Source organism: Takifugu flavidus, chromosome 12, assembly GCF_003711565.1.
Source record: "Takifugu flavidus isolate HTHZ2018 chromosome 12, ASM371156v2, whole genome shotgun sequence".
In the NCBI taxonomy this organism is placed as follows: Eukaryota; Metazoa; Chordata; class Actinopteri; order Tetraodontiformes; family Tetraodontidae; genus Takifugu; species Takifugu flavidus.
Genome location: NC_079531.1, coordinates 8,630,059 through 8,655,731, shown reverse-complemented (window position 1 = coordinate 8,655,731; position 25,673 = coordinate 8,630,059). Strand labels below are relative to the sequence as shown.

General features: G+C 43.9%; 2 protein-coding genes across 3 annotated transcripts; both read left to right on the top strand.

The window, feature by feature from the left end:
- Positions 1-237: 237 nt before the first annotated feature.
- Positions 238-14,498, top strand: mettl16 (methyltransferase 16, N6-methyladenosine). 2 transcript variants are annotated; one of them, XM_057049869.1, is made up of 10 exons: positions 238-387; positions 600-735; positions 5,429-5,616; positions 6,099-6,239; positions 6,709-6,824; positions 7,026-7,168; positions 8,763-8,832; positions 9,965-10,054; positions 12,578-12,751; positions 12,833-14,498. In XM_057049869.1, exons 2-10 carry the CDS (start codon positions 608-610, stop codon positions 13,454-13,456), a joined length of 1,674 nt encoding a protein of 557 aa, XP_056905849.1. In that variant the 5' UTR covers positions 238-387; positions 600-607; the 3' UTR covers positions 13,457-14,498. The 2 variants fall into 2 exon arrangements, with proteins under 2 accessions (XP_056905849.1, XP_056905850.1); XM_057049870.1 differs by having other exon boundaries at positions 268-387; positions 556-735.
- Positions 14,499-14,846: 348 nt separating this feature from the next.
- On the top strand, positions 14,847-25,139 carry mnta (MAX network transcriptional repressor a). Its single transcript, XM_057049868.1, has 6 exons — positions 14,847-15,114; positions 17,401-17,998; positions 18,088-18,129; positions 18,325-18,436; positions 22,362-22,554; positions 22,696-25,139. Exons 1-6 carry the CDS (start codon positions 15,042-15,044, stop codon positions 23,487-23,489), a joined length of 1,812 nt encoding a protein of 603 aa, XP_056905848.1. The 5' UTR covers positions 14,847-15,041; the 3' UTR covers positions 23,490-25,139.
- Positions 25,140-25,673: the final 534 nt, after the last annotated feature.

Below are 25,673 nucleotides of genomic sequence, written 5' to 3'. Positions count from 1 at the left end.
ATAAAATTTTAGTCGGATCCTATTGTGGATATATAATCGGCAGGAATAAGGTACATACAGATTATATTGATTTAAAAAAATTAACACCAACTTGGCACGTAAATCAAGGCAATATATCAAAAATATGAAATAGACGGGACCCACTTTCAAAAAATTAAAAACGTTTACTTTTAGTCAATAGTATCTGAAATACAGTATATATATATTCATCTAAAATAACCGAGATAAGTCACGTTACTATGCTTTGCGTCATGACGTCACCACACACGTGCGTCATCCCGGAAGAGGTTTACAGGAACGTTTGGCCAACGTGAGTTGTGCGAGTCCTCCTGCAGACTTTTTAGCTTTATTTTAAAGAAAAACCTCACCCGCTACTAAATAGGAAAGGTAAGCACTTTTAACAATCCATAAAACCTATCTGGACAGTTTAAAATTTGGACGAATTTATATTGGAAAGTCAATAGAGACGTGCTTTTAGTTATAAGTTTATTTTCGATATGAGCAGGTTATTGTGTCTTGATTAGAAACTATCTTTGTTCATCTGCGTTCTGCAAGATTCTCCAAATTCACTGTTGGTGTGTCTTTCACCTGCACATCAGTGGTCTCCATGGCTCTCAATAAATCGATGCATCCTCGGAATCGATACAAAGACAAACCGCCAGATTTTGGTTACTTGGCCTCCAAATATCCAGACTTCCAGCAGCACGTCCACACCAGCCTCACTGGAAGACCTGTGTAAGTTTGCATGTATAGTTTCCCTTTTCAAGACAAAGTTTTTTTGTTTGTTTTTTACAGACTAATATTAAGATCAGCTGCTTATTGATCCCCAAATTCCGATCTATTATGGGATAGTGTAGTTGCATTTTACAGCAGTAATCTATGATTTTGAGTGATACCCACCGATGTCTTCGTTTACCACATCGTGGAGACAAATATTTTTAATATTATAAATTTCCCAAAAGCGACATGCGGTTTCCAATCACACTGGCATTCTGTACATTTGTTTCTGTAGGATTTGCCCACTGCCTGCTCTGACATTGGGGTTGTGGCATCTGCTGGTAGGGGTGGGGGGCATCTAGGGTTCATCTGATGGGCCAGATAGATGGAGAGATCAAACACAACTGCAGCTCAGCGACATCAGGGCTTAGATTCCAGAGGTTCATGCCACCACGGGGCATTCATTGTCTGTTCTTCCTGTAAATATTGCATTTGGGATCAGATAATTTGATGATATTAAACCAAAAAGGTAAAAGCCTACTTCTATCTTTATTTTAGCCATACTAGCGGTATCAGCAAGACTCATCAGCCTTCTGACGTCAACAGATAATTTACTGCCACTATTTGAGCTCAGCATGTTTGTGGCCGCCACTACTGCACACAACAGTTCAGACAACTATTGTTTCTTAATGTCAGACCTGCAAATCGAGGGTTGTTTTCAACCTCCATCCCAAAAAGCCACCGACACATTACTGCTCCATCAGCAACAGGAGGAGAGAGAAACCTTGACAAGTAATTAATTGCCACAAAGATCAAAAGGTTTTCCTAGTCTTTTCCTCTTCGCCCTCTGTTTGATGCTCGCCGTCTCCCTCTGAGACCTCAGCAAGTCTATGTGAGTGACAGTTAAAACAAACTCCTAATTTAAAAAATAGTTGAATCTGTCAATCAGTGCCCAGCTTCCTGGGTTCCAACTTATTCTCTGCTTCAGACTGGAGCCCAGTGGTTTAAAGAAAGAAAGAAAGAAAGAAAGAAACCACTGCAGAACAACAAAGGCAGAACATGTCTGCTGGGATTAGTGGTGCTGGGTGTTGGGCAGAGCCAGTTTCTGGTTGCTGCTCTTTGTTCTGGTTGTTTAGGCTGCACGTGTTTGGTCTTTGTTGGTCTCGGACACTTGTTTCCAATCTCACACACTTTACTCTAAATCTGACATCCACATGAATGGCTGGTTCTATTGTTAGAGGAGGATATTTAAAATTTAGATGATGGTTGAGGTTTACATATTTTCCCTCATTTGATTTGACCATTTACACCAGAATGACTAACAACAACACCTTGATTTTAAACCTATTATTTCTCAATAGGAACATTCGATTTGGCTGAGAACTATAGTTTAAGGTTTGCTATACATCTTTTAAGAGGTTCATTGTATTTTGCATCAAACAGGTACCACATGTCCTTGGTCAGGAGAAAAGTTAGCATCAGAGTTGTCATGCAAATAAATGCAGACAGCGAGATGGCTAACATCTGCGTGGATGTATGGACAGATTGGGACGGAGCTGAAGAGGCTTTGTGGTGGCGAAGCCGCCAGTCAATCATCTTATGGCAGGCAGAGTCTGTGTGTGAACGTGGAGACGAGGTGACACGCAACAGGATGTCTGCACGTGACAGCTGCTAATTATTTGTCTTTTGAGCGTCTGTCATCAGATAAAGGGTGGTAGGGGTTTGGGCCCATCGTCACGCTCATCAAATAAACAGAATTCAGCAGAAAAAAAGGGTTGGGTGGGGTTATTTTTATTTTTGACAAATTTTCTTTTTTAGTTAGAAAATATAAATTCACTAATCACAGCCTTGAATCCACTTGGATGTGGGAACTTGGTCTGGTTCTGACAATGCCAACGTGCTAACTAGTCTCTTATTCAATTCAAGAAGCGGTTGATGCAAATATCATTACTATAGTTTTACTATTAATGTTAACAAACTGAATGTTACACTAGCTGCAGATGGTGCCCGGAGCTGTGCACTAGTTTGATATTTCCAGATTTATCACAGTGTGAAGGAAACTTTTAAGTAGCACATTTTTGGCAGCAGTTTGCACTGACATGCTGCAGGAATTTAACCAATTTCTGTTCTTTTCCTGTTCCATTAACCATCCTGGACATGTGAACTGTGTGTGTGGCTACCCATCACCAGAAATTTGGCTTCCCTCCGCCTGCCGCTGTCATTCCATCAGTAAAGGGATTAGCTTGGTTTTGTATTTCCCAATGAATTAATCTACTGGCTTTTTTAAGCATTGGAGCAGTGACTTCTGGGTTCGGGTAATCTTGGGGAGACACTTACTCAATCTTCAAGGGAGACACGTCTCCCTTCATTTAGGGGTCGTCAGTGGAGACGACTGATAGCGGCGGGCTGGGAGTCGAGTGCAGACCAGGCAGAATAAACTGGGGGAGGTGATTAAGAAGCGTTTTTTTGTAGGTGGGGGGGCTTGGATCAGGGGAGTGGAAGTGGTATGATGAGGAGGCAGCAATCTGTGGACGGGGAGACATTAAGTGATACATTTTCTTGTTCTTGGCGGTTGTGACCTAAATCTGAATTTTAATATGATGAATGTAAATATGCATCGGTCAGCATATCTAGCTTTTAATATTTGACTTTAAACTGTACCCAATGTGGTACCTTCATCTCGCTCTCTCACTGTTGCAGTGAAAAGCAAATCCTTCATTAACTTCTGCTTTTCTGCTCAGCAGCTTCATTAAGCTGCAGTGCTCAGGTCACACTTTATACACTCAAGTGGTTTAGTCAAATGGGCGTCATCGGCTCTTATAGTCAGGCCTAAATTGTAGCCTGGCTGTTGATACTGTAATTATGAACGTTAATGTAGAAACTGATAGATTTAAAGCTGTTTTATGTTTATAAATCAGCACAGTCAGAGTTTTGTGACTTCTAGGGTGGTTTCTGATAAGACCAGCACTTTAAGGGCAAGATATGAACCGTGAAGTTTGCTTTTCCAGTAGATAGAGATCAAACACGTGTGTGTGTGTGCGCGCGTGTGCGTGCGTGCGTGTTTTGCTCCCCATCATGTGTAGGTGACGGGGAGCTCGTTGTCATGGCGATAAGCTCTCCACTAGTATAATACAGTTAGGGTTTAATCCATCAGAAGGACAGTCTTTTCATTTCCTCGGCTTCACTCTTTCCTTTTTTCATTCTTTCTTTTTTTCATTTGCTACCATATCACCGGTGATGCGTCGCCCCGTGTTTTCGGTTTGACTTTTGTGCTCAGGTGTGTCCCGCATCGTCTCCCGTCGTTCGTATCGGTGTGGTGACGTTGCATCGCGCGTACGTGGCGTCGGCGGCGGGCGCGTTCCTGCTCCGTCTGGCATCAGCCATTGCTCCAGCGTGGCCAGATTTGCGTGCTCCCCTCATCACTTGAGTAGGTGTGGTTGCCGTGGAGACGGCGATGGGAGTCCTCTGTCTGCATTGCACACATGCGCACGCTCCCCATCACAGCCTAAAAATAGAGGGCTGGCCTGAGCAGCCTCTCTCTCTGAATATTGATCTTTATCTAGTGAGGAAATGAAAGAGGGCAGAATTGGAGTGCTGCACAGATGTGAGAGGCAGCAGTTCATTTTGGAAAAAGCGTGATAATTACACTGATGCATCAGCTCCCCCTCATTAGTCTGATTCTTCCGAAAAGCTCAGGGTACTTTTAATGTGCAAATTGCATCTTTGGCTGAGCGTTTGGAAGCGCACCGTGCACCCCCAGGGGAGCCAGGTGTTTCTCCAAGAGGTCACACCTTCAGCCACTGATAAATCCAGATCATTAATCTGATGTGTTCATTAGATGGGGAGACTCTGGGTGAGATTGATGGGAGACTCTACAGGTAAATGGCTTCTCGTTTGTATCTGTCTGATGTCCGGCTGAGGCCAGGCTGGATGGTCCATTTGTTGGGGAACATCTTTATCCTTCTGCTTGAGCTTTTATTTCTGCTCTTCAGCTTCATAATTTAAAGGCTGGTTTGTTAACATTTAGAGATGTGTTTTTTTCCTGAGTGATTTATAAGAGGTGGTTAACTGAAAATAGATGGCGGTAAGGATGTAAAATAACATATTATCACATGTTTTATTCGTATCTAGTATGTAGTAGTGAGTTATCAGACATTCACATCACCACAGCATGTCTAATTACATCTGCCGAGGTGTGAAAGCACACAGTGAAGCTCTAATTACACCTAACTCACCCACTCGTTCAGTCTGCCACGTCTGTGCCCACATGTGGGACAGCTGAAATCATTAAACATGTCAGGGGGAGCTGAGTGAGCAAGATTGAGATGCATGTGGAGGAAAAATGGAACCCTCCCCTTCCTTCCTGTCTTAGAGATGTGAATTTGATTGTCATTAGCAGGGGATTGTGAATTAAATTGCTGTTATCTCCTCTGTGTGTGTGTGTGCGTGTGTGTGTGTAAAATGAGGTTCAGTGCTGAGGGATAATGAAGTGCTGTGTTTGGTAAATCACTGTCGAGTGGCCAAGTTAAAATCATGCTTAAAGCAAAATTGGGTGTTTATACTTTAGTTACTCTGATCAACCAGGATAATATTTACATCAAACTGCTGGATACATTTAACAGTAATAATTTATGATCTTCATCACGAGTTTGTGGTTTGTTGCTGCAGGTTTTTTTATCCAAGAAATAAGAGGTGCATCTTTGTTTCTCAGCGTGAATTTTAAAGAGCCAGAGGCCGTGCGAGCTCTGACCTGCACCCTACTAAAGGAGGACTTTGGCCTGACCATCCAGATCCCTCTGGAGCGCCTCATCCCCACCGTCCCCCTGCGGCTCAACTACATCCACTGGGTGGAGGACCTCATCGACGGACAAAAGCAACCACGCAGGGGCATTGACATTGGTACTGCCGTGGTTCCCTCCTTTGTTTGTTGAACATGAGCCCCCCCCTTCCACTCAAATGCAAAATGTCAGTTTGTGCTTCAAGCTGGGGCAGATCCTTCCCATCATCCCCAGTGTTCCCAGCACTTACAAGCCCATTCTTGTCACGGCTTGTTTGCCATTTTGCCACTATAATAAAAGAAAGCGGGTCCCCTTAGGTCACCGATTTTTGACCTTTCTCCAAGTAGATTGAACCCTCTCTTCTCCCTGATGGATCACTCTGTGTCTGATTTTGTGTGCATGACTGGATTGTGCAGCTTGTCAGTTACGAATGACTTAATAACAGATGTCGGAACTGCCATTTGCTGTCCATTAGACCCACTTAGTTAAAGATGATCCGGTCCATTTACTCTGATCAACATGCTAACTTATTTACATATTGCTGAACACAAGTCAAGATCCTCATAAATCCAATTAGATGGACACAAATGTGTGTTTCTTCAGGCACTGGGGCCTCTTGCATCTACCCGTTGCTAGGAGCAACAATGAATGGATGGTATTTCCTGGCTACAGAGGTGGACGACATCTGTTTTGATTATGCCACGAAAAACGTGGAGCAGAACAACTTGTCTGACTTAATTAAAGGTAAGTGGACATGCTGGAGTATTTGAAGATGTCCAACTTCCATGTTTGTCTTTAATGCCATTGATTTGTGTGCTTTTGAAAGGGAACTTTGGGCTGTGAGGAAGGTGGAGGGGTTTATGGTTATAGTTTACTGCTAATGATTAATATTATGGCTACAGGTTGTATTCAAATTTGTCCATTATGAGCTCCTGTAGGAACACAGACATTGATTATTAAATGCTGATTTTATTTTACACTTTAAAAAAATCGTGCTGATGGTTTGTCTATATGTGAATTGATTGCCATGGAGTCATAATGAAATCATACTTTAATTTAACATTTTGCTGTTAATCTAGCCAGAGTGACTGCCTTCACTCAGCATGTCTGGCACTATTTTGTCAAGGTCTAAAAAGCCTTTAGCATTGCTGTCCTTTAAACCCAAGAGGTACGATGATGGTTTAAGCGTTTAACCTCAAATTCTCTATCCTAGTTGTCAAAGTCCCACAGAAGACATTATTGATGGACGCCCTGAAGGAAGAGACAGAAATAGTGTATGATTTCTGCATGTGTAACCCTCCATTTTTCGCCAACCAACTGGAGGCAAAGGTACGAATTTGTCCCCTCTTTTCACACCCTACACATTTCTTGTGTCCTGCCTGAAACTTTATATGGAAAAAGACATTTGAGCATCACTGTGTGTGAACACGGATTGATCAGAGCTCGTCTGAGAGGCAGCACTGTTTGTTTGCACCATAGGAGATAATAGGATTTGGTGTTAATCTCTGTCTGTCGTGTTGCTCTCTGCAGGGGGTCAACTCAAGGAACTCGCGACGACCTCCTCCCAGCTCCGTGAACACGGGTGGGGTGACGGAGATCATGGCAGAGGGCGGGGAACTGGAGTTTGTCAAGAAGATCATTCATGACAGCTTGCAGCTAAAGAAACGCCTACGGTGATGACTTAGACCAGCCCCAAATCAGGATGTTGCCACTGGGTTCAGGGGTTTGTTAGCACATCTGCTAACAAACAAAGCAGCTTTAAAAACTGTAATTCAGGGCAACACAGCTACATGTGAGAATTGCCTGAGAGATGAACAAGAGCTCTGCGCTTTTGTCCTCTTTGGAAAGGTTTGGAGAGGTTTAAATGGATGGCGAGTGCCCCGGTGGAGTGGAGACACTAACAAATGGGCAAATGGTCTGATGCACATTGACAGGGCTGGGCTAATGATTTTGGCACACACCCTGCCTATTCTGTGTCCGGGGGCCCGCTGGGAACAGCTGTGCTGGGGAGGATGGGCTGACTGGGGTCTCCAGCGACTGTCACTTTACCCTCTCCTCTCCTACAGGCGCTGTCACCAGGGCAGTGGAGCGCAACACTGGCGCCGAGCTAGCGGCAGAGTTTTGGTAGCATTAGTGATTAGACACGCCACACCTGCCGGGCTTGCAGCGCCGCACGCATATCAGTGCACGTTTGCAATAATGCATTTCGGGAAAGACGAGCGGCCCTGAGAGGCGTCTCATCCACACACTTGCCTGCTCTTGTGTGACTCTGTTCTAAACTAGCATGCAGGAGTGAAGGCTTGCTAGCAGGCCTGAAGAGCCAAACCAACTGGAGCTGGCTGTCACTCCCAGCAGCATACTGGGACACCAGAGTCACCAGGTGTCCATAGAAACGGTACCAGCCTCACAAATTGGTCCTTAAAAAACCCTCACAGCACTCCACCCTGCTCCCCTCGCTCCGTCTTTCCATTAATGTGTGTAATTACTGTCAAGTATGAGGGAACCCAGCTTAGTACGAGTGGAGATGGAACCAAGCTGCTCATTTATCACAGCTAAGAAATGAAAATCACCTTCTCTGCTAATAAGAGCATCTGTATCTCGGCATTTGAAGAGAATATTGATGTTAATGAAGGAGCATGCTTTAGAATGTTTGAAAAGCTACTGGTGGAGGAGGAAAGCCGAGGGTGCCCCCAACCCCCACCCCATTCCTACCCCCACCCCCCTTACTGTGTCAAAAAGGTGGAGAAACATCTGTGAATATTAGAGCTGTTTAATATTTCAGCAGACGCTGCGCTCCATGTCAGCCCTCTGGGTGTCTTCATACCTCGTTATCTTACAAATTATTGTCCATTCTTGTCATTCAAGTTCAAACACCTTGAATAGAATTGGGCTCCTTTAAAGCTTAACTAATGCATCCCTCTTTTTATAATCTTTAGATTTTTATGAAGGAATCCCTGCCTTCATATCGATTTTATTGAATTTAATGAGAATGTACCTTTAAATACCAATTTAGTTTAAATCATTTGCTAAAAGGGTTTCTTTCCTTTATCATTCTGGGTCATATCCATCAATACCAACCTCATCTTTTTAGCACACAGAAGATTATTGATCTCTCTTTCACCTTTTCCTCCACTGTGGCCTGTTTACCACTGTTGGGTCTCTCTTCCTTGATGTTTGCTCACCCAGGCTTGTTTGAGCGGCTCATTTTATCATGTGGGCGATTCACAGCAACACGCAGCTGCTCAGTGTGGATTCTTCTGTCCGCAGGTGGTACAGCTGCATGTTGGGAAAGAAATGCAGCCTGGCACCGTTGAAAGAGGAGCTGAGAAAACAGGGGGTGAGTGGACCAATGCACGTCCACGGCTTTTGATCTCTCTGTTCAGCTGCAAACACTTCAGAGACACAAGCAAATATTACACTTTGGAGCCACGGCACATAAGGAGTATCACATTAATTCACCCTAAAATATGCTGATTTGACAGATTAATGGTTAAGCGTGTCAGATTGTGATATCAGCAGATTTAGAGTCGATGTAATAAAAACAGTTCCGCTCTGAGATTCTCAGACTCGGAGAGAAACACAAGTCCTCCTGCATCTTCTCCAGGTTCCGGGAGGCTGTTGCTCATCAGTCTGAGTGCAGGTTTGGCTCATATCCAAGCCTGATACCCATTTTAAAGCCACACCTGGTTAATATGCTAATACTTTTATCAGCCATCAGTCCACTGTCTCTGCAGCGATCCCCTTTTAGGCTTTAATTTAGGAAATAAGCAGCCTGGCCACCATCTCACACACACCATCACCCCCTTCTGTTTATTGACGCTGTCCTGAGGGGCGGTTTAAGTGCTCCGTTAGCGTGAGTGCTTGCATGGCGCGTGTCTGTTTCACATGACAGCTCTTTATTTTCTCACCCATCAGGGTGGTGGAAATGCGTCAGCACACATTGCTGTTAACAGCAGCTTCGGTGTCCGGGCAGAAACGTAACAGTAAATTGGTTTGGAAAAGTAGTTTTACTTTTTAAAACTGTATTGTGGAGGTGTTTTAACCCAAAAGAACCCAGACACAATGCTCCTCTAACTCGGGGAGGTATGATAAAAAGACAGACAGCGTGTGGTTACTTACGGCTTACATTTGGGCCTTATTAATATATGTATTCCTTATTTAAAAACAAGCAAACGTGACTGATGACCACACCAGGATCTTTAATGTACTGTATGTGGCTTTGAGACTTATTGAGTTATGGTCAACCATGAAGCTAGTTTAGAGCGTTTTAAGTGTGTTAACGTAATGAGTTTATTTAAGGAGATCTTCCTCTTTTTACATTAAAAGCACCAATATGTGAGGTGAAAATGGTGTAAATGTTATTATGTCCTGGTGGGAAGCTTTGGCTCCTACCATTTATAACTTTCTGCTCGGTGACCATTATTTTGTTGCATTGTGCAATAATCTTCCCCCCCCCCCCTCCCCCACAGGTGCCTAAAGTGACACACACAGAGTTCTGCCAGGGGCGTACCATGCGGTGGGCGTTGGCTTGGAGTTTCTATGACGACATGATGGCTCCGGTGAGTCTTTGCATATTGTTTTGTTGCCATGGCTCGCGCTGACCTCCAATTCTGCCTGTTTTTGTCTGAATGGCTCATGTCTGCATATTTCCAAAAACCCTGAAGCCACCTCTGAATTATGCACCTCCTCTGCAGCCCATCACCTCTCTCCAGGCTGCAACCCCCTTTCCTCCAGCCATGTTCCATTAGAAGCACTTATTTTTTGCTCTGGGGACACGTTTATTTGATTTTCAGGTTTTTTTGAACCCACGCAGTATCCAGGCAACACTTGCCAGAGCAGGACCGACTACGTTCAGTGCCCAGCCGTTTTGCTCTGGACTGCAAGAGGGACGCGGTGCCATTGCAATGGCTGATGTGTTTAAGACAGAGGAATGAAGATGGCTCAGTTAGGCGGGCAGTCAGGTGCAGCAGAGGACACGTGATGAGTGTTTGGACTCCACTCTGTTTTGGCCTTTTCAGCAGAAAAGCAGTTGAGCAGGATAATTGGCCTACATTCAGACTCCTCTTCATACTCCTCCTTTTGCACATGCATGCACATCCATCAGCACTGCACAGCTGCTGTGTGTGTGTGTGTGTGTGTGTGTGTGTGTGTGTGTGTGTGTGTGTGTGTACATATACAACTTCTCAGATGGTTCATTTCCTAATCACGCTCGCACACACATTGCTTTAGATGTCCAGAACATACGTGTGTATCCATCCATCCATCCATCCATCCATCCATCCATCCATCCATCCATCCATCCATCCATCCATCCATCCATCTCTTCCATCCATCTCTTCCATCTCTTCCTCGCCCCTCCTGGGTGGTGCCTCCCACATACCCATATACACACACATATGTGTGTATGGGTATGTGGGTCATGGGTTATGTTACATATAGTTGACTTTAACATGTGTGACATGTGTTCATCAGTGACCTAGTTAACCCCCTCATTACCAAGTCAGTCTATATAATTTCATTACTTCCATTATTTGTAACATTTTCACCAATGAGCTTCAATGCTCACCAAAATGTTTGAGATCTGTGGTAAAAGAAGATTAATCCCATCAATTGTTTTTGGTGCAGGTATCAGACAGATTATTTTGGACAGTATAGTTGGAAAAAATTGAAAGAATGGAGATAAACTAAACCCATCAGAAACAGACAAAAAGATGGAGAATGAGGATTGTGAAGGCTGAGATGATGCTGAAGGCGTTAGTGGTGGTGATTCTCAGGTTCATTTAAGCCCCCTCAGGAAGGATTTCACGAAAAGGCCAAAGGTCATGATTCCATGTAAGGGTTTTGGGACCTGATAACAAGGAAAGGGCAGATGTGAGGACAGGTTTGTTTTGCACCATATGCCAGAGGGCAACATCTGCAGCATCCTGATTCTGCAGCTGTGTTCTCAGGATGTGCAAAAATCACGTTATGTTTGGAAAGAACAGTTCTTGCTGCGCCTGTGTCAGTTTAATGTGCCTTTTTGCACATGCAAATGTGCCGGCGTTTCATTGTGACATGGTCACGAAGCTCTAGACGATGAGAGAAGGAGGTGGTAGATGCTAAGTGGGATTAATAATGGAGTGAAAGTGCCCGAGAGGCAGAAGAGGCACTGCAGAAGAGAGGCGGGTTTGCATATTGACTCTGTGAATGTGAATATATGTCAAGGATGCTTGTAAAGACAGCCGGCCTTGGTTTGACCAGTTTTATTGATTTCTCCTTCCACGTGCTGCAGGGCTGCCAGCCTGCAGAGATGAAAAACAATGAAAAATAGAGACAACCTGACAAAGCTGGGTTCATTGTCTGCTGGTTAGGTCAACACAGACAATCTTTCTGCACACGCATCAGCTGGGACCATCAGTATTACAAAATAATATCTAGTCAAGAGTAAAGATGAAAATCCTCAACATTTAGCTCCTAAAGTAGTAGAAACAACAAATTAAAAATATGTATCAGTCATTGCTAAGTGGAGGACAAACTACTACAGTGATGTAAATACATAATCCAAACTCGAGTGTCAGATCAGTGCAGGAGTGTGAAGGTCACAAGCTACTCCTTCCTCTTCCATTTGTAGGTCAGTCGGCCATACTGTCTGTTCTGACACAGCCCGGTGCAGCCGCAGACCCCCCCCCCCCAGTCTCCCAATCTTCAGCCTGCAGTTACCACACCAGCATGGTGTTGTTATTCTGGCAGCAGTGGATGACTTAGTGGCTCCTCCACAACGTCTGTTATTTATTTAGACATGTCTGAGTATTGACCTCCACAGCATGACAGCAGACAGGATTAGAGAGGAGGGAGAGTCTTTTCCATCTGCGGGGGCTCATGTGACTTGACCGCCATCTTGTGGCGTGTTCGGTGTATTGCTTCTGCTGTTTGACGTAACTTTTATTTTCGGCTTTCACAGATGTCGGTGTGGTTTTGTTTACCGTTTTAAGATATCTGCATGTCTCGGTGTAAATAAATACATTTTTGACTCCACAGAATCACACTTGTTGTTTTTCCACCATTTAAAAAAATTTCTCCTCAATTTTTTTGCCGTATCTTAGTCTCCACCCAGCAAGAGGCGTAAATTGGAGAAGCCCCGGAAACCCCTATCGTTCACTCTGCCAGAGGCAGGACTGAAGGAGCTGCTGGCCAGGGCCTCAGATTTGGGTGTTACTGGCTGCAGTGCCGTGGTCGGCATCACTGGCCTGCTGAAAAAAATGCTCAGTGACCTGCGAGTGAGTTTCAGGGCTGCATTATCAGAAATACAATGTGAACTTCAGCATTTACCTGTTTTATTCATCTCTGTGACTCTGCAGGTGCTACACAAACACGTTCCCTGCAGGACACAGGAGCAGAGCCTCTTCTTGACAGCTGTTGAGAACACATGGATCCACGGACGGCAGAAGAGGCGTGAACGTCTGCGCCAGCTGCGAGAGCTACCCAGAGCACCTCCCTGTCCTGGAACCAGCACACAAACCTCCACAATCTCTGCTGTTCCTACAGTCGCACACACTGACGACACCGAGGATGTCAACATTCAGAACAAAACCATATCAGCACAAAAGATCTTGGAGCCCAAAAGCTCCGCCTCTCTGGATACAAGTGAATGTGTCACCCAAAACCCAAGTGGAGAACAAAAGGAAGTCATAGAGAATGTGTCTGAGGAAGATGCGGATATGGAGTTGTCTGTGTCTGCAGGAGCAGCACAGGAAGCGGAGCCAAAGAAAGAGTCCACCTCAGCAGCTAGCGAGCCTGCTAAACCAGCCCAGAGCCCCAGTTCAGTGGAGCAGTTCCTGTTTAAGTGCCTGTTGAATGTGATGTGTGAGGAAGGCGATGTGGTGGTCGAGCTGCATTGGGTGGAAGGTCAGAACAAAGACCTGATGAATCAGCTGTGCACGTACCTTAAAAACACACTTTTAAAGTCTGTTGCAAAGTCCTGAATCATTAGAACGGGGTTTCTCTTTTTATTATAAATTAGATTACTAAATGTAAGATGAGACATTATGTCCTTGCAAATACTATTTTTAGAAATTGTTCTATCATTTGGAAGTCTTTAAATGTGCATGTTATCCTTAAAAGTGTTCAATTATGATTCAAGAAATAGTGAATCTTTTTTGTCAGCTCCAATATCGGCCTGCCTCTGGATTGTTTTGTCTGTTCTAAAGGAAAATCTGTGAAATTCATTGTACATTTTTATTTTGTTGTCAGGTTTTGTAAGAAAGGTTGAATGTTCATGTCATGGGATTATAGCCAGGGTGGAACAGGAATGGTGTAGTATGGTTAATGACCACACGAGGGCGCATATGCTTCACAATAGTTTTGCTTGACATGCACTCCTTTACATTGACGTGACTCTTAAATGAACATTACACATGCTGTGTAATGGAAGATGTTCCTAAAGCTCCTTACTGTTTCCTGTGTGGTAGCCGACATGTTTCCCGAGTGAATAACAGGAAGAGACCCGAGTATCTGGCTATTTATGTGTTCATTATGCCCACATTTGCTGATGGGTTCAAATAAATAATTGATTTTGATACAAATTATGAATACATTGTTTGTGGAGAATAAGTGACTTATCAATAGTTTCACCATTTGGATTTATTATGCTTTGTATTTGAAAGTTAAAGTAATTTTGAAGATAGCCTTCAGGGATCATTTTAGTGCACAAATGATTAATTTTACTACAGTTTATAACAATAGATGAATAACTGTATCCTTTAATTCAATTTCATCAGAATTATCCTCTGTTAAAAATCCCCTCTCCAACTAGATCTATGAAGCAGTGTGATTTATATTCTCTGTAACTTTATAAAATGATCCCATGCAGCTAGCAGATAATGTCTATGAAATAGCATTTTTATTTAACTCATGTCTCGTAAAGCTAAGTTCACAAGGCAACCAAGGAAAGGGGATTGATAAGAACTGTGACATGCTGTAAAATCAGCAGCTTATTCACCTATTAAACTGGAGATAATATCTAAATTTCCTCTGTTTTTTTATGGAGATTGCTTTCAGTTCCTCTGAATTGTTCAACTCTTCCTGTTTAATTTTTCTACATGCTTCTCTCATCTGTTTATTCAGCTCTTTTTCTTTCTCTTCATAGAGAGGAAACTTACTTCGTTTTCACTTTTTATAGAATACATTTAATCTGTAATACACTGCAAAAACTGCACGTATCGATGTAATTCATAATCGGCACATATCTTTCAGGAGAGGCTCCATGTTGTCGATCCGCTCCGCTCCGCTGATCTGCTCCGTGTTTTGTCATCAGCTCTGCGCTCCTGGGGCGTGAGTGGCGCGGGGGGCGTTCACAAGCAGAACACGATTCATAAACCTCTTTGTGCGCCATCTTGCCTACGTAAGTGGTCGAGTTTCCAGTGAGGCAGGATTCAGATTACCCTTTTTTCCCAGCTTCAGACTGGGAGCCTCTCCCATTTCGGTGCTCAGACTCGAATTCCTTCTGGCTCCAGCGCTCTTTAGCGCCTTTTCTCCTCACGACCGAACGCACTGTCTGTGACCATAGAAATGAGCATCGAAACGCTTCTGGAAGCGGCTAAGTTTTTGGAATTGCAAGCACAGCAACAACAGAAAGCACGTGGTATGTTTGCATTTTATTATATGTACGGTAATATATTGAGGAAAAAGGAGCAGTCATACGTTTAACTCGTTGCTTTTTTAAAGAATAAATATTTGCGACACAAAATCGCTGCTGATTCGATGCCTTTTCATAGTTACCCGTCATCAAGCCAAATATAACACTAACGAAAATACGACCTGTTGAGAGGCGTGTGACAGTTTTACTTTCATATTCGTTGTTTGTAGCGGAATTAGCTTTGGTTCTTAGATTAGCTTGCCCTGTCTCCTCTCTCTTATTGTAACTTAATAGCTGTCAGCAACTGCTTATAAGCGCTCAGACTGCTGCAGAATTGGGGCTCCTGCGCTGAAATCTGCAGCATCAGCCACGGTTGCAACATCATCTAACCGGCTCGCTGGCGTCACTGTAATGTTGAGGTTTTAATTTTAGGTTAGGCAAATGTTGGAGAAACTAATAAACGAGGTGTTGATACAAAGGGCGGAGGCGGTCTTTTATGTAATGACCTGCCCTGGTACTCTGGCATCCATCCACGGATCATTTTTGTGCCCCTTCTTTATTCCTTCGGTTTGTGTGTTATTTTCGGAATCATCGTGTTTTCACAAGAATCACTTGCTTATGTCACTAAAAGCTAAAACAAAAAACAAAACAAAAAAACCCCGACGCGGATGGAGAGCTTTGAATGTCCGTCAATGACGTGTCCAGTAAGCCTCGCCTCAATATAAAAATACAGGAAACGGGTAGCCCCTCCCCTTTCTCCACGTGCTTACTGGGTAATGGTGTAACCCCTCCCAAAGATTGTTTATAAAGAGGATTACTCACCATGCTGCGCTGTCTGCACGAATGTGACAGAACGACGTTGCAACCCTTTCGTGATGAAAACAATGTGTCTGACCAACAAAGCATTCATATAAAAGCTGCTGCTGCTGAGTGGCTCAGGTTAAAACCTGTAGTTTGATAGAAATTGGATAGGTTTTGAACAAGTCGTATTGACAAACTACGTTAAACCTAAACAGTCAAAACATGATGGGCTCAGTGGGGCAAAAAGGCAAAGAGTTCTCAAACAAGTTGAATATAATAGAATTTATGTGTGCAGTGGCATGATCATCATCAGATCTGGCGTGTCTCTTTCCCTCATTGTGCTGTAGAATTTGATTTAAAATTTGACTGAATCATTGAAGTCAGAAAATTTCTAACCACTTTGGCATTTGGCCAACAGAAAATAGGACCGTACGTTTCTGCTCATGTTGTAAGTGCTTGGAGTGAGAGCTCGTACTTGCGTCCTCTCCCAGCTCCTCCTAGTGGTTGTGCATTGGGGAGTCAGTATCCTCCCATCTCCTGGCTCCTCCTTGTTCAGCAGGTCACTGTATAAAGTAAAGTAGGGCAGTTTTGTGTTTCAATTATATAATATCTATACAAAATCTAATCTCTATCTATAAGCCTTAATTTGAAGTGTTGAAATTGTGTTCATATTATGCAACACGTCGAGACACATTATGTTAGATGTCTTAATAGTGTGTAGTTTTAATAACCTGTTTATAACTGATTTGCCAATTGTGAGTCAAAGGATGTGGTTATATATTGATGAACTTTGATCTTTGAAACACCCACCCAATGGATTTTGTGGATTTCACTGTATATCCACTTTGCTAGGTATGTCTAAGCCTAATGCAGAGTGCTGTAACTAATACTTGTCTTGCCATTAGTTTCACTTAAAGAGATGTTATTCTGCATACTATATTTCAGTGAGTACATGGCAACTATATCTAGGGTAATTCTTTCCTTCTTTAGAAGGAAAAGGAAAGAAGTTGTTGCGATTTCATCAAATTTAGAGTTGCGTGGAAAGAAAGCCCAATAAACAGCTCAGTTCTTTAAGAAATGTCCACATAGCTGTGTACTCTTGTTTTTATTTAGCTCTGAAAAATAAGGTGATTTAATTGCAGGTAATCAACAGATTAACCTCGGTTACTCATGAAACTTATTTCTGACGTTCACTCTCACTTCAACAGTCAGAAGCACGGCGATCTAACTGTCAGACGCTGAGTAGGGTTGCACTAATCATGTTCTCCTGTCTGTGATTTTAGGGTGATTTGGTCACATTTTTCATGATCTGCTATTAGAGAAATTCTGTGCATGTAGGTTTCATTAAAATATCAAATTAAATCTTTGTTAAACCCTTCCTGAGTTGACAATCATAACTCTGTTATGAAGGACTGTTGTCGTGTCCTGTGTGGAAATACTAATGTATTTAGAAGGAAGCTGTTATTAAAACTGCTTTTTATCCTTTCACAGAAGATGAACTCAAGGAAAAGCCGCTGCTGCAGATGCTGGCGGAGCAGAAAAACCCTGGTGTGTACTATAAACTAACAGCAAACCATTTCAACCACGTCCCCAGAGGAGAGGAGCTCCGCAATGAGTGCCACCTGGCACCGCCATCGCCCTCCCTGCCTCCCTCTTCCATGCCCATTACTGTCATCCCCGTCCCTGTGGTTGCTCCCAGCCCAACAGGATCCTCTCCTCTGCCCGTGTCTACACTCTCGCCTCCAGCAGCTCCGCCACCGGCCGCTACGCTGCCATGCTCCCCGCAACCTCGTCCTGACCATGCAATCTCCTCTCTGACCACCAACCACAAGCAGCTGGTCCCAAACCCAACCCAACCTCCACGCGCGCAGCCGATCACCCAAGCTAACAGCACCAAATTGCAGCAGCTCGCCCAACAGCCACTGGTTCAGCGCTACCCAGGTTCTATCGTCTCACCCCCCCATCAGCAGACATTGCTTCCCCAGGCAGGCCCAGTACTCCAGCAGACTCCTCTACTTAATGGTCCCATCAGCAGGGGAAGTCCTCCTGATGATAGCCGCCACATAGACAACAAGAAAAGGCCCGGAGGGTAAAAAAAAAAAAGAGTCCAATTTGAACTGAACTAGGATTTGATTACTGTCAATTTGCCTTAATACGATGCCATTTGTCCTTTAACAGGGCAGGAACAAGAGAGGTGCACAATAAACTTGAGCAAAACCGGTGAGTTTTCACATTCAATTCATTTCAATGCTGCTTTATCTTTATTTGTTGCCACAGTTGTAGTTTGTTGCTGATATTAATTAATGGAAGCACAAAAGACGTTTTTTTTTAAAAAAAAAAATCCAAATGAAAGCCAAACATGGCCTCAGTCTTTCTGCCACCTCACACACACTTGTCGTGTGTCGTGTCTGTCAGACGTGCACACTTGAAGGAGTGCTTTGAGACCCTGAAGAAAAACATCCCTAATATAGAGGAGAAGAAGACCTCCAATCTGAGTGTGCTGAGAAGTGCATTGAGATACATCCAGGTAAGCTGCTGGTTTCTCGTGTTTGATTGAAAGCTTCAGTCTTTCAACCTGTAGAATCAAGTCTGCAAGGCTACTAAAAGTCACCACTTGTTTGCATTTACAAAGCTTTATATTACTGTTGCAGGGATTTTAAACTCTGAGGTGTTCTTTAGAGCTGTAACACGAGATCCCTTGGCACGAGAGGAGGGGCATTTATTTATAAAAGCAAATCACATTGGTATGTAGTTGCTGTGGACACAATATTTGAGTATTTGCTCATGAAAGTTGGAGGGAAATGCATCCTGCGTCCTCTTTCTTCCCCACCCAACCAGCCCTGTTGGAAATGAGCTGAAGCCCGGAACTCACGGTGAAAGTACTTGTGGATGTAAAGAGGTTGTGCAAAGGTCCACACTTGGCCTAGTTTTGGTTTTCAGCTGACTGGCTCCGCTGAACACATCACAGGGTTTGATGTGGGTCATTGGTCCACCTATAGATAACACCTGGAAGCCGTTTAAAACTCACTGGCACATGTGGATACGAAGTGTTGTAATATGATGATGCGAGTCACAGTTGTGCTGTGTTTACCTCTCACAGGAACTTAGCATATCCAGCTGAGTGTACAGCTAACCTACTTACTGTCCTTATTCCTTTAAATGAACACAAGTGCCCCGCTGATTTGACAGTATCGGAAGGAGCAGCAATAAAATAGGAGGGTGTGGGTGTGAGCTGTCACCAGTGTGGCCACCCCTGAGTGAATCAGCATACTGTGGACTGCATCAAAGTGACCTGAATTTTCCTCCCAATGAAGCAAAAAGGGTTACATAGATGTGTTTTCATGAAGCTGTGTTGTGTTTTGGGCTTTTTTTCCCCTTCCTGTTTGCTTTTTGTTGTTTTAGAAGGGCTGCACAAAAGTAGGGAATTTCGTCGGGGAGTGTTATAAAACCAAATAGAAGCACGTGCACTCGCAGTCATCTCTACAGTACTACCCATTTTGACATGGGTAGTAGAGATGCGTGTCCTGGGAGCACAGACCTCCCTCCCTGCCCCCTGTCATTATTTTCCTCTGTGCTGGCAACAGCGGAACAGCGTGCCGGGAAAAATCCCTGGGTTCAGGGAAGGTTTGAATAAGAAGCTTTAAGGTCAGCATCGCATTTGGTTGAATTTATCTCACCTGCCGCCTCAAGTATCAATCGGCCAGGCTTCGGTATGAGTGACTGTGGAATCGGTTTTGGTGTTTGATTCGGCAAATGTGATGTGACATAGTAACAATTTTTATATGTTTTTTAATGTTTAATTTCCAGCAGATATGTCCTTGCATCAGGAGCTACAGTCAAATCTCGGGAAAAGCTATTAGCGCTCCTCCCCGACGCCCTCCCTCCTTCCTGCCTCTGAGCTTTTAAGGCCACACGAGCGGCAAGCACATGGCTAGACTGAGCCGCGTGACGTCACCCCCCCGCTCTGCGCCCCCGCCCTGCAGTGCAACAGGCAGGACTCGCTGTACCATTAGGCTTAAATGCCAGCAGCTGGGAGGGAACATGGAGCGGTAAACACGAGGCTCGGTTTACTCCACTGACTGAACCCTTCCCGTCCTTGCGTGTTCCCAAATGCCACTCAGAAATGTGTCGCGCCATCTGGAGGGGGATGGTAAAGAGCAGAGAGGTGTAGGAAGGAGGATATGCGTAGTCTTCTTCAGCTTTAAACTGTCAATTGGTATAATTTACCTCTCAAGGTTTTATGGCCTCAGCTTAATCTCATTTCTCAGAAGGCCTTGGAGAACGTGCAACTTCCTGAAAATTAGGTGTTTGTTGTTCTCAACAAAACAACGTGAAGAACTTTGTAAAGACATGACAGAGAATGCACGTATCTGGAGTTCTAGGCTATGACGTGACAATTAGGTCACATACAACCTGCACAAGTTTTCACAAATAAGTGATTTGCAACTGAAGGACTTTTTTCCACTCAGACAGCCCTTTATTGTTGAAATCTGGCACCACGTGAACTTCCCCATTCCAGCTTCAAGGCTCAGTAAGACAAGGGTTTATGGTTACCTCCTGGTCATAAGACCTGTTTGCGGTAACGCACTCAGTCAGTCGCTGTGCAGCATGTCGGCAACGTGGTCTTCCTAGCTTTGGGCCCTTTAAGAAAACCTGCTGCAGACGTGACTCAGTGACTACAGCTTGTGTTGCTCTCCCCCGCCATCAGACACCCCCCTCCCCTTCTCTGCCGAGCCATGTGCTTGGCACTCGCATTGCTCAAGACGGGCCGTCGCCACTGTTTACCTTCCACGCTCATGCACGCACTGAGCACTGTCGTGATCTAGATCTCTACATGCACACAAGGCTGAGGTGGTGGCTTATCTCTCTGGGTGGAGGAGGGGACATCACGAGCATAGAAACAGAAAGGTGATTGGTGCCTTTTATCCTGACAAACAGGTGTTTCACACAGGGGACTAAAGTTATAGGATGATTTCTGTTATCAGATTCATGCTTTGGGTGTCTCCTTTGACCACTTGGCAGTGAAACAGGAAGATTCCACTGTGAGTCATTTTATGGCGTGTACAGTTGTGACACGGTTGTTACAACTCCCTGCTAATACATGAGAGCTCTTTGTACCATCAGGAAAACAAAATTCCACCTAAATTGCTGTCTAAAACGGAGCAATGCGCTTAATGGAATATTAGCACGGTCTATTTAGCGAACTAGAGAAAAAAAAACTCCAGTTTCGCAGTAGTTTCCATGACAACCAGAACAGCGGTCATGTCGGTACATCGTGTGTTGTGATGTGCTTTGGTTGGAAAAACCTCTTTTTGTAGGTAAATCAGAATTTTACATTAGTGTCCAGAAGTTTGTGATTATTTTGTCCATTTAATTGAAATGAATGAACCAAACATACTTTTTTCTTTCTTTGTGACTATAATAAACTTAATTTGGATAAATTGGTGGGTTTTAATGACTATCACACAGTCTAATTTCCTGCTGTTGGGGTGTAGCTGCTCACAGAGGAACCAGCGTTCCCCCTGGGACAGGTGCTGAATTCAAGGCCATCTATTGTACATATATTGGGCTCTACAGCTGCTTTGAGCCCTTTGATACCGCGGAGATGCACCTTTCTTAATGCCCTATTTTCACACCTGACTAGCACATGTACACTCACACACAGAAATGCACGGTGGAGCACACACAAACAGGAAGTCCACCCTTTGAGGAAATGGCTTATGTCCCCGAGACATCAGGATGCCGCGAACAGATGTCCAACTCCTCATCTGAGCCTCTGACGCGTTCACACTTTCATGTCTGCACCGTTGAGCTCCGTGGACAAAGCATCGATTTCTGTTTGCGAGGTAGACGCTGTCCCGTTGCTGTGCACGGGGGAGCGTAAGTTTGTTTGGTTTTTTTCTTCTGTCAGCTGGTAGGTCAGAGGGAAATTGGGTCACAGAGACCCGTTGCCTGAAAGCACCTCCTACTTTCCATACTTGTCTGCTCCATCTCATCCTTCCCACCCGCTTGTCCAATTTTGCTCCCTGCACACGACCTTAGTTAGCGGAGTTATTTTTAAAGCGTTCCCCATCAATCTACTGTAAAAATAGTGCATAAAATAACAGGACCAGTAAATAAACCCAGTTGTTGACGATGGGGGCGTGATGAATATAATATGGCTACAGTTATGTTTGAATATTGGTGTAGCTGCAAGTTATTGATACTGAATGCTAAGTTTAGGGACCTCACTTTTTTGATTAATCTGACTATGATAAGTAATTAAATGTTGGTTTAGTCAAAATTTTGTGTTTGGTCTATTAATTAATACATTTTGTGAGTCAAAGGTTAAATGTTTCCTTTATTCATCCAGTAAAGGGTCATAAAACAGTGAAAATCTGATAGAAGCAAATAACATTCTCTGGTCCTGATTTACCATAAGTTGATCCCCACCGTGTTCCTCTTTCTTCCAGACATTAAAGCGCAAAGAGAAAGAGTACGAGCATGACATGGAGAGGCTGGCCAGAGAGAAGATAGCCACCCAGCAGCGCTTAGCGGAGCTGAAGAACGATCTGAGCCAGTGGATGGACGTGATCGAGATTGAGCGCTTGCTCCGGCAGACAGTACAGCCAGAGGAGGACCAGGCCTCCACCTCCACTGCCTCAGGTATGGTCAAAGAGGACCTCTGTGCATTCTGCTTTACTGTGTTCAAACAGTTGTGACTGGCTTAATATTACTATTTCAGCATGAAATGTGGTTAGCATAGAAAAAATATGCAAATTCACATTGACTCTGTTGCGGTTGCAGAAGGTGAAGACATGGATGACCTTGAGGATGAGCCTGCAGCCACCACACAGACTGCCTTACCCACAGTGCCTCAACCAATGAAACCACAGCTGCAGACCGTTGCCCCTGCACCAGCCCCCAGCCCCTCAGCGACCGCCACAGCCTCCTTCGTCACGCAGCACATCTCACACAAAGCCCCCCCGCAACAACCCCACCCACAACCAGTGACTCCTATTCAGCCTGCATCCAAACCTGCAGCACCACTAACACTCCCAGCCACAACTGCCAGTGCACCCACCACCCCCCCTCAGGCCCTCATGCCCACCCACACACAAGTGGTGTCCATGCCCAGCATACACCCCACAGTTATTGCGCACGCTTCGGTGTCCCACCCCTCGGTCATCCAAGCAGTCAATCACGTCATCCAGGGAGGGGCTCCCAAACATATTGCCCACCTCACTCCTTCCAACGCCACCAACACTGTCCACTTATCTGGTGGTCACCAGCCCATCAGCCACATAACCGTGCACCCGGTGGCTCACCTCGGTCAGCACCTACCTGCCCTCTACCCCCAACCAGTAGCTGTCACACAGCCGGCCGTCGTCGGCCACATTACACACACCCTAAACCACGCCCACTCGCAGATGAATGGAGCCACGCCCGTTCAACCGACGGCCGCACTAATTGGCAAACAGACAGCGATGAACACCCAAATGGTGGCCCACCACCCGCAGCTGATGGGTCAGACGGTCCTCAATCCTGTGACCATGGTTACCATGCCCTCGTTTCCAATTAGCACTCTGAAGCTGGCCTGAACACTGCTAACACAGTTGGGACTAAAAATGTCGCTGATGCTAACTCGGACGGGAGGACGGGAGAACCAGAACACTCCTCACACACCAATGTAGTGTTCCAAAATACTTACCCTGACCCAGGAATGTGTCACACTACATGTGGGGAAGTATGTGTATTGGTTTACAGTCTGATTGTTACAGGTAAAGAAAGTACCAAACAGTGACAGAACAACGTTTTTCCTGTTTATCGCTGTGCTTGATGCCAAAGTAGATCAGAGAGTACATTAGCTCTGTACAGCCTATGAAAGTGTGGGATCAGAGTACTTAAACTTGCCATGACCAGCAGCGCTTTAGGAATGTGATTTAGAGTAGCTCCGCCTCTTCAGCAGAAGCACGTGCTGTGGGGCTGGAGCCAAATCCAGAACTGGAGTCCTGTGACATGTGGAGCTGGAGGCCTCACTGGCACTGCATGTTGCAAGAGCTCCATCTGCTGGCCGATCGTGGACATTTACATGGAGAAAATGGAACGTGGAGATAAGTGTTTGTTTTTACTGGGTTAAAATTAAAAGACAATCAAACTATTACTTATTGTTGGAGTCTGCATTATTGCAAGTGCATATTTAGCAATCTATAATACTTCAGGCAATAATTGTGGCAATTATAAATGGCAATTACCGTAAGTCCATGTTTGGGATGCACATTCACATGACCAAAAATTCAAATACAAGACTTTTGTAATACCTCACAAGCAGTTGGTGCTGTGCATCACTAAACAGGGGCTGTGGTTTTTACTGTGACTAAGAGTCAACAAAGACCTTTACAACACAGTAAATTGTTATGTTTCCATTCTCTTTATTCTCCCTGAGCAAAAACTACTTATCTTTATACAGTAGCTAAGCAGATCATTTTCAGCTCCTTTCTTGTTTCTATCACATTAAGGTCTTGAAAATTTTATGGCTATGAATTGAGGACTCACAACAAACCTGTTTTCCCCAGAGTTTCAAGATGTGCCATTTATTTGGTTTAAGGAGGATTGTAATCTTTATTGTATAAAACTACTTCATCAGTTGATATGAGTTTGTTCAAATGTGTTTTATTCAGTACTATTTTAGGCCAGGCAGCACTGTGAACCTTTTTTTTAATTGTCATTAAGCAACACATTTGCTGTTTCTCTGACAAAAGCTCTGATTTGAATGTGCCGACTTGCAACAGGACACAAAATATCGACTGAAGTTACCCCTCTCTTTTAAAAAAATGTGATTGTTATTGAAATATTAGTCTTACCAGATATTATCTGTAAATCTGTCAGTAGAGTTGCTTTCTTTCTGGGACCATGTACACTGTTTCGATATGTTGATCACATATGGCCCCTTCAAGTTTTCACCCTGTCGAGATTTTGTTCTAATGTTAAGATGGAAAAGTTGGTTTAACGAGCAAAATAAACAGTTTTAAACGTTCTGATTTTATGCAAATGATGTTTAACAGATCATTTCTTGAAATCATACTTTAGAAAATGTGTAAAATGTACAGGGATTAATGTACTCGTGCGTTTTTCCTATGGGGAAAGTTCAAGTTGTAAAAGCTGAGCTGCATCTCGGGCTGACTATTATGTAAAAAGCAGAGGGGATGTGTAAAAAATAAAAAAAAAAGAATCAAACCACGATATGTTTACGAATGCCTTAAGGTGCATTCTTTTTTCTTTGTTTGATTGCTACATTTTATTGATGCTTACCATATTAGCACATTTTTAAACATTTTCGAAGAAAGAAGATAACGTCTTAAAATAAACATAAAACTCGACAAATGTTAATCTTGAGATTAAAATGCATGTGTACAAGGCTTTAAAAAGAGTTGTTTAAAATACATCATAAAGAAAAACACAGTTTAAATAAGGTGTTTCTTGTGTCATGCTGCATCAGGAAACTACAGACGTGGCATGATGCTGAAAAGTTAGTCCACGCATTTGTTACTTCCAGGCTGGACTATTGTAATTCTTTATTATCAGGGTGTCCAAACAACTCTTTAAGAAGCCTCCAGTGATCCATGATGCGGCAGCCAGAGTTCTGACAGGTATTGACAAAAGAGATCACATAACTCCTGTAATGGCGTCTCTTCATTGGCTGCCCGTTAAATTTAGAATAATTTTTAAAACCTTTCTTTTGACCTACAAGGTCCACAGAGGCCTAGCTCCATCCTACCTGGAGG

Coding starts and splice junctions, on each gene's coding strand:
- mnta (XM_057049868.1), top strand. CDS start 15,042: ATGAGCATCGAAACGCTTCTGGAAGCGGCTAAGTTTTTGGAATTGCAA. Junction 15,115..17,400: donor GCAACAACAGAAAGCACGTG/GTATGTTTGCAT, acceptor ATCCTTTCACAG/AAGATGAACTCAAGGAAAAG. Junction 22,555..22,695: donor CTCCACCTCCACTGCCTCAG/GTATGGTCAAAG, acceptor TTGCGGTTGCAG/AAGGTGAAGACATGGATGAC.
- mettl16 (XM_057049869.1), top strand. CDS start 608: ATGGCTCTCAATAAATCGATGCATCCTCGGAATCGATACAAAGACAAA. Junction 7,169..8,762: donor CAGCTAAAGAAACGCCTACG/GTGATGACTTAG, acceptor TTCTGTCCGCAG/GTGGTACAGCTGCATGTTGG. Junction 12,752..12,832: donor AAATGCTCAGTGACCTGCGA/GTGAGTTTCAGG, acceptor GTGACTCTGCAG/GTGCTACACAAACACGTTCC.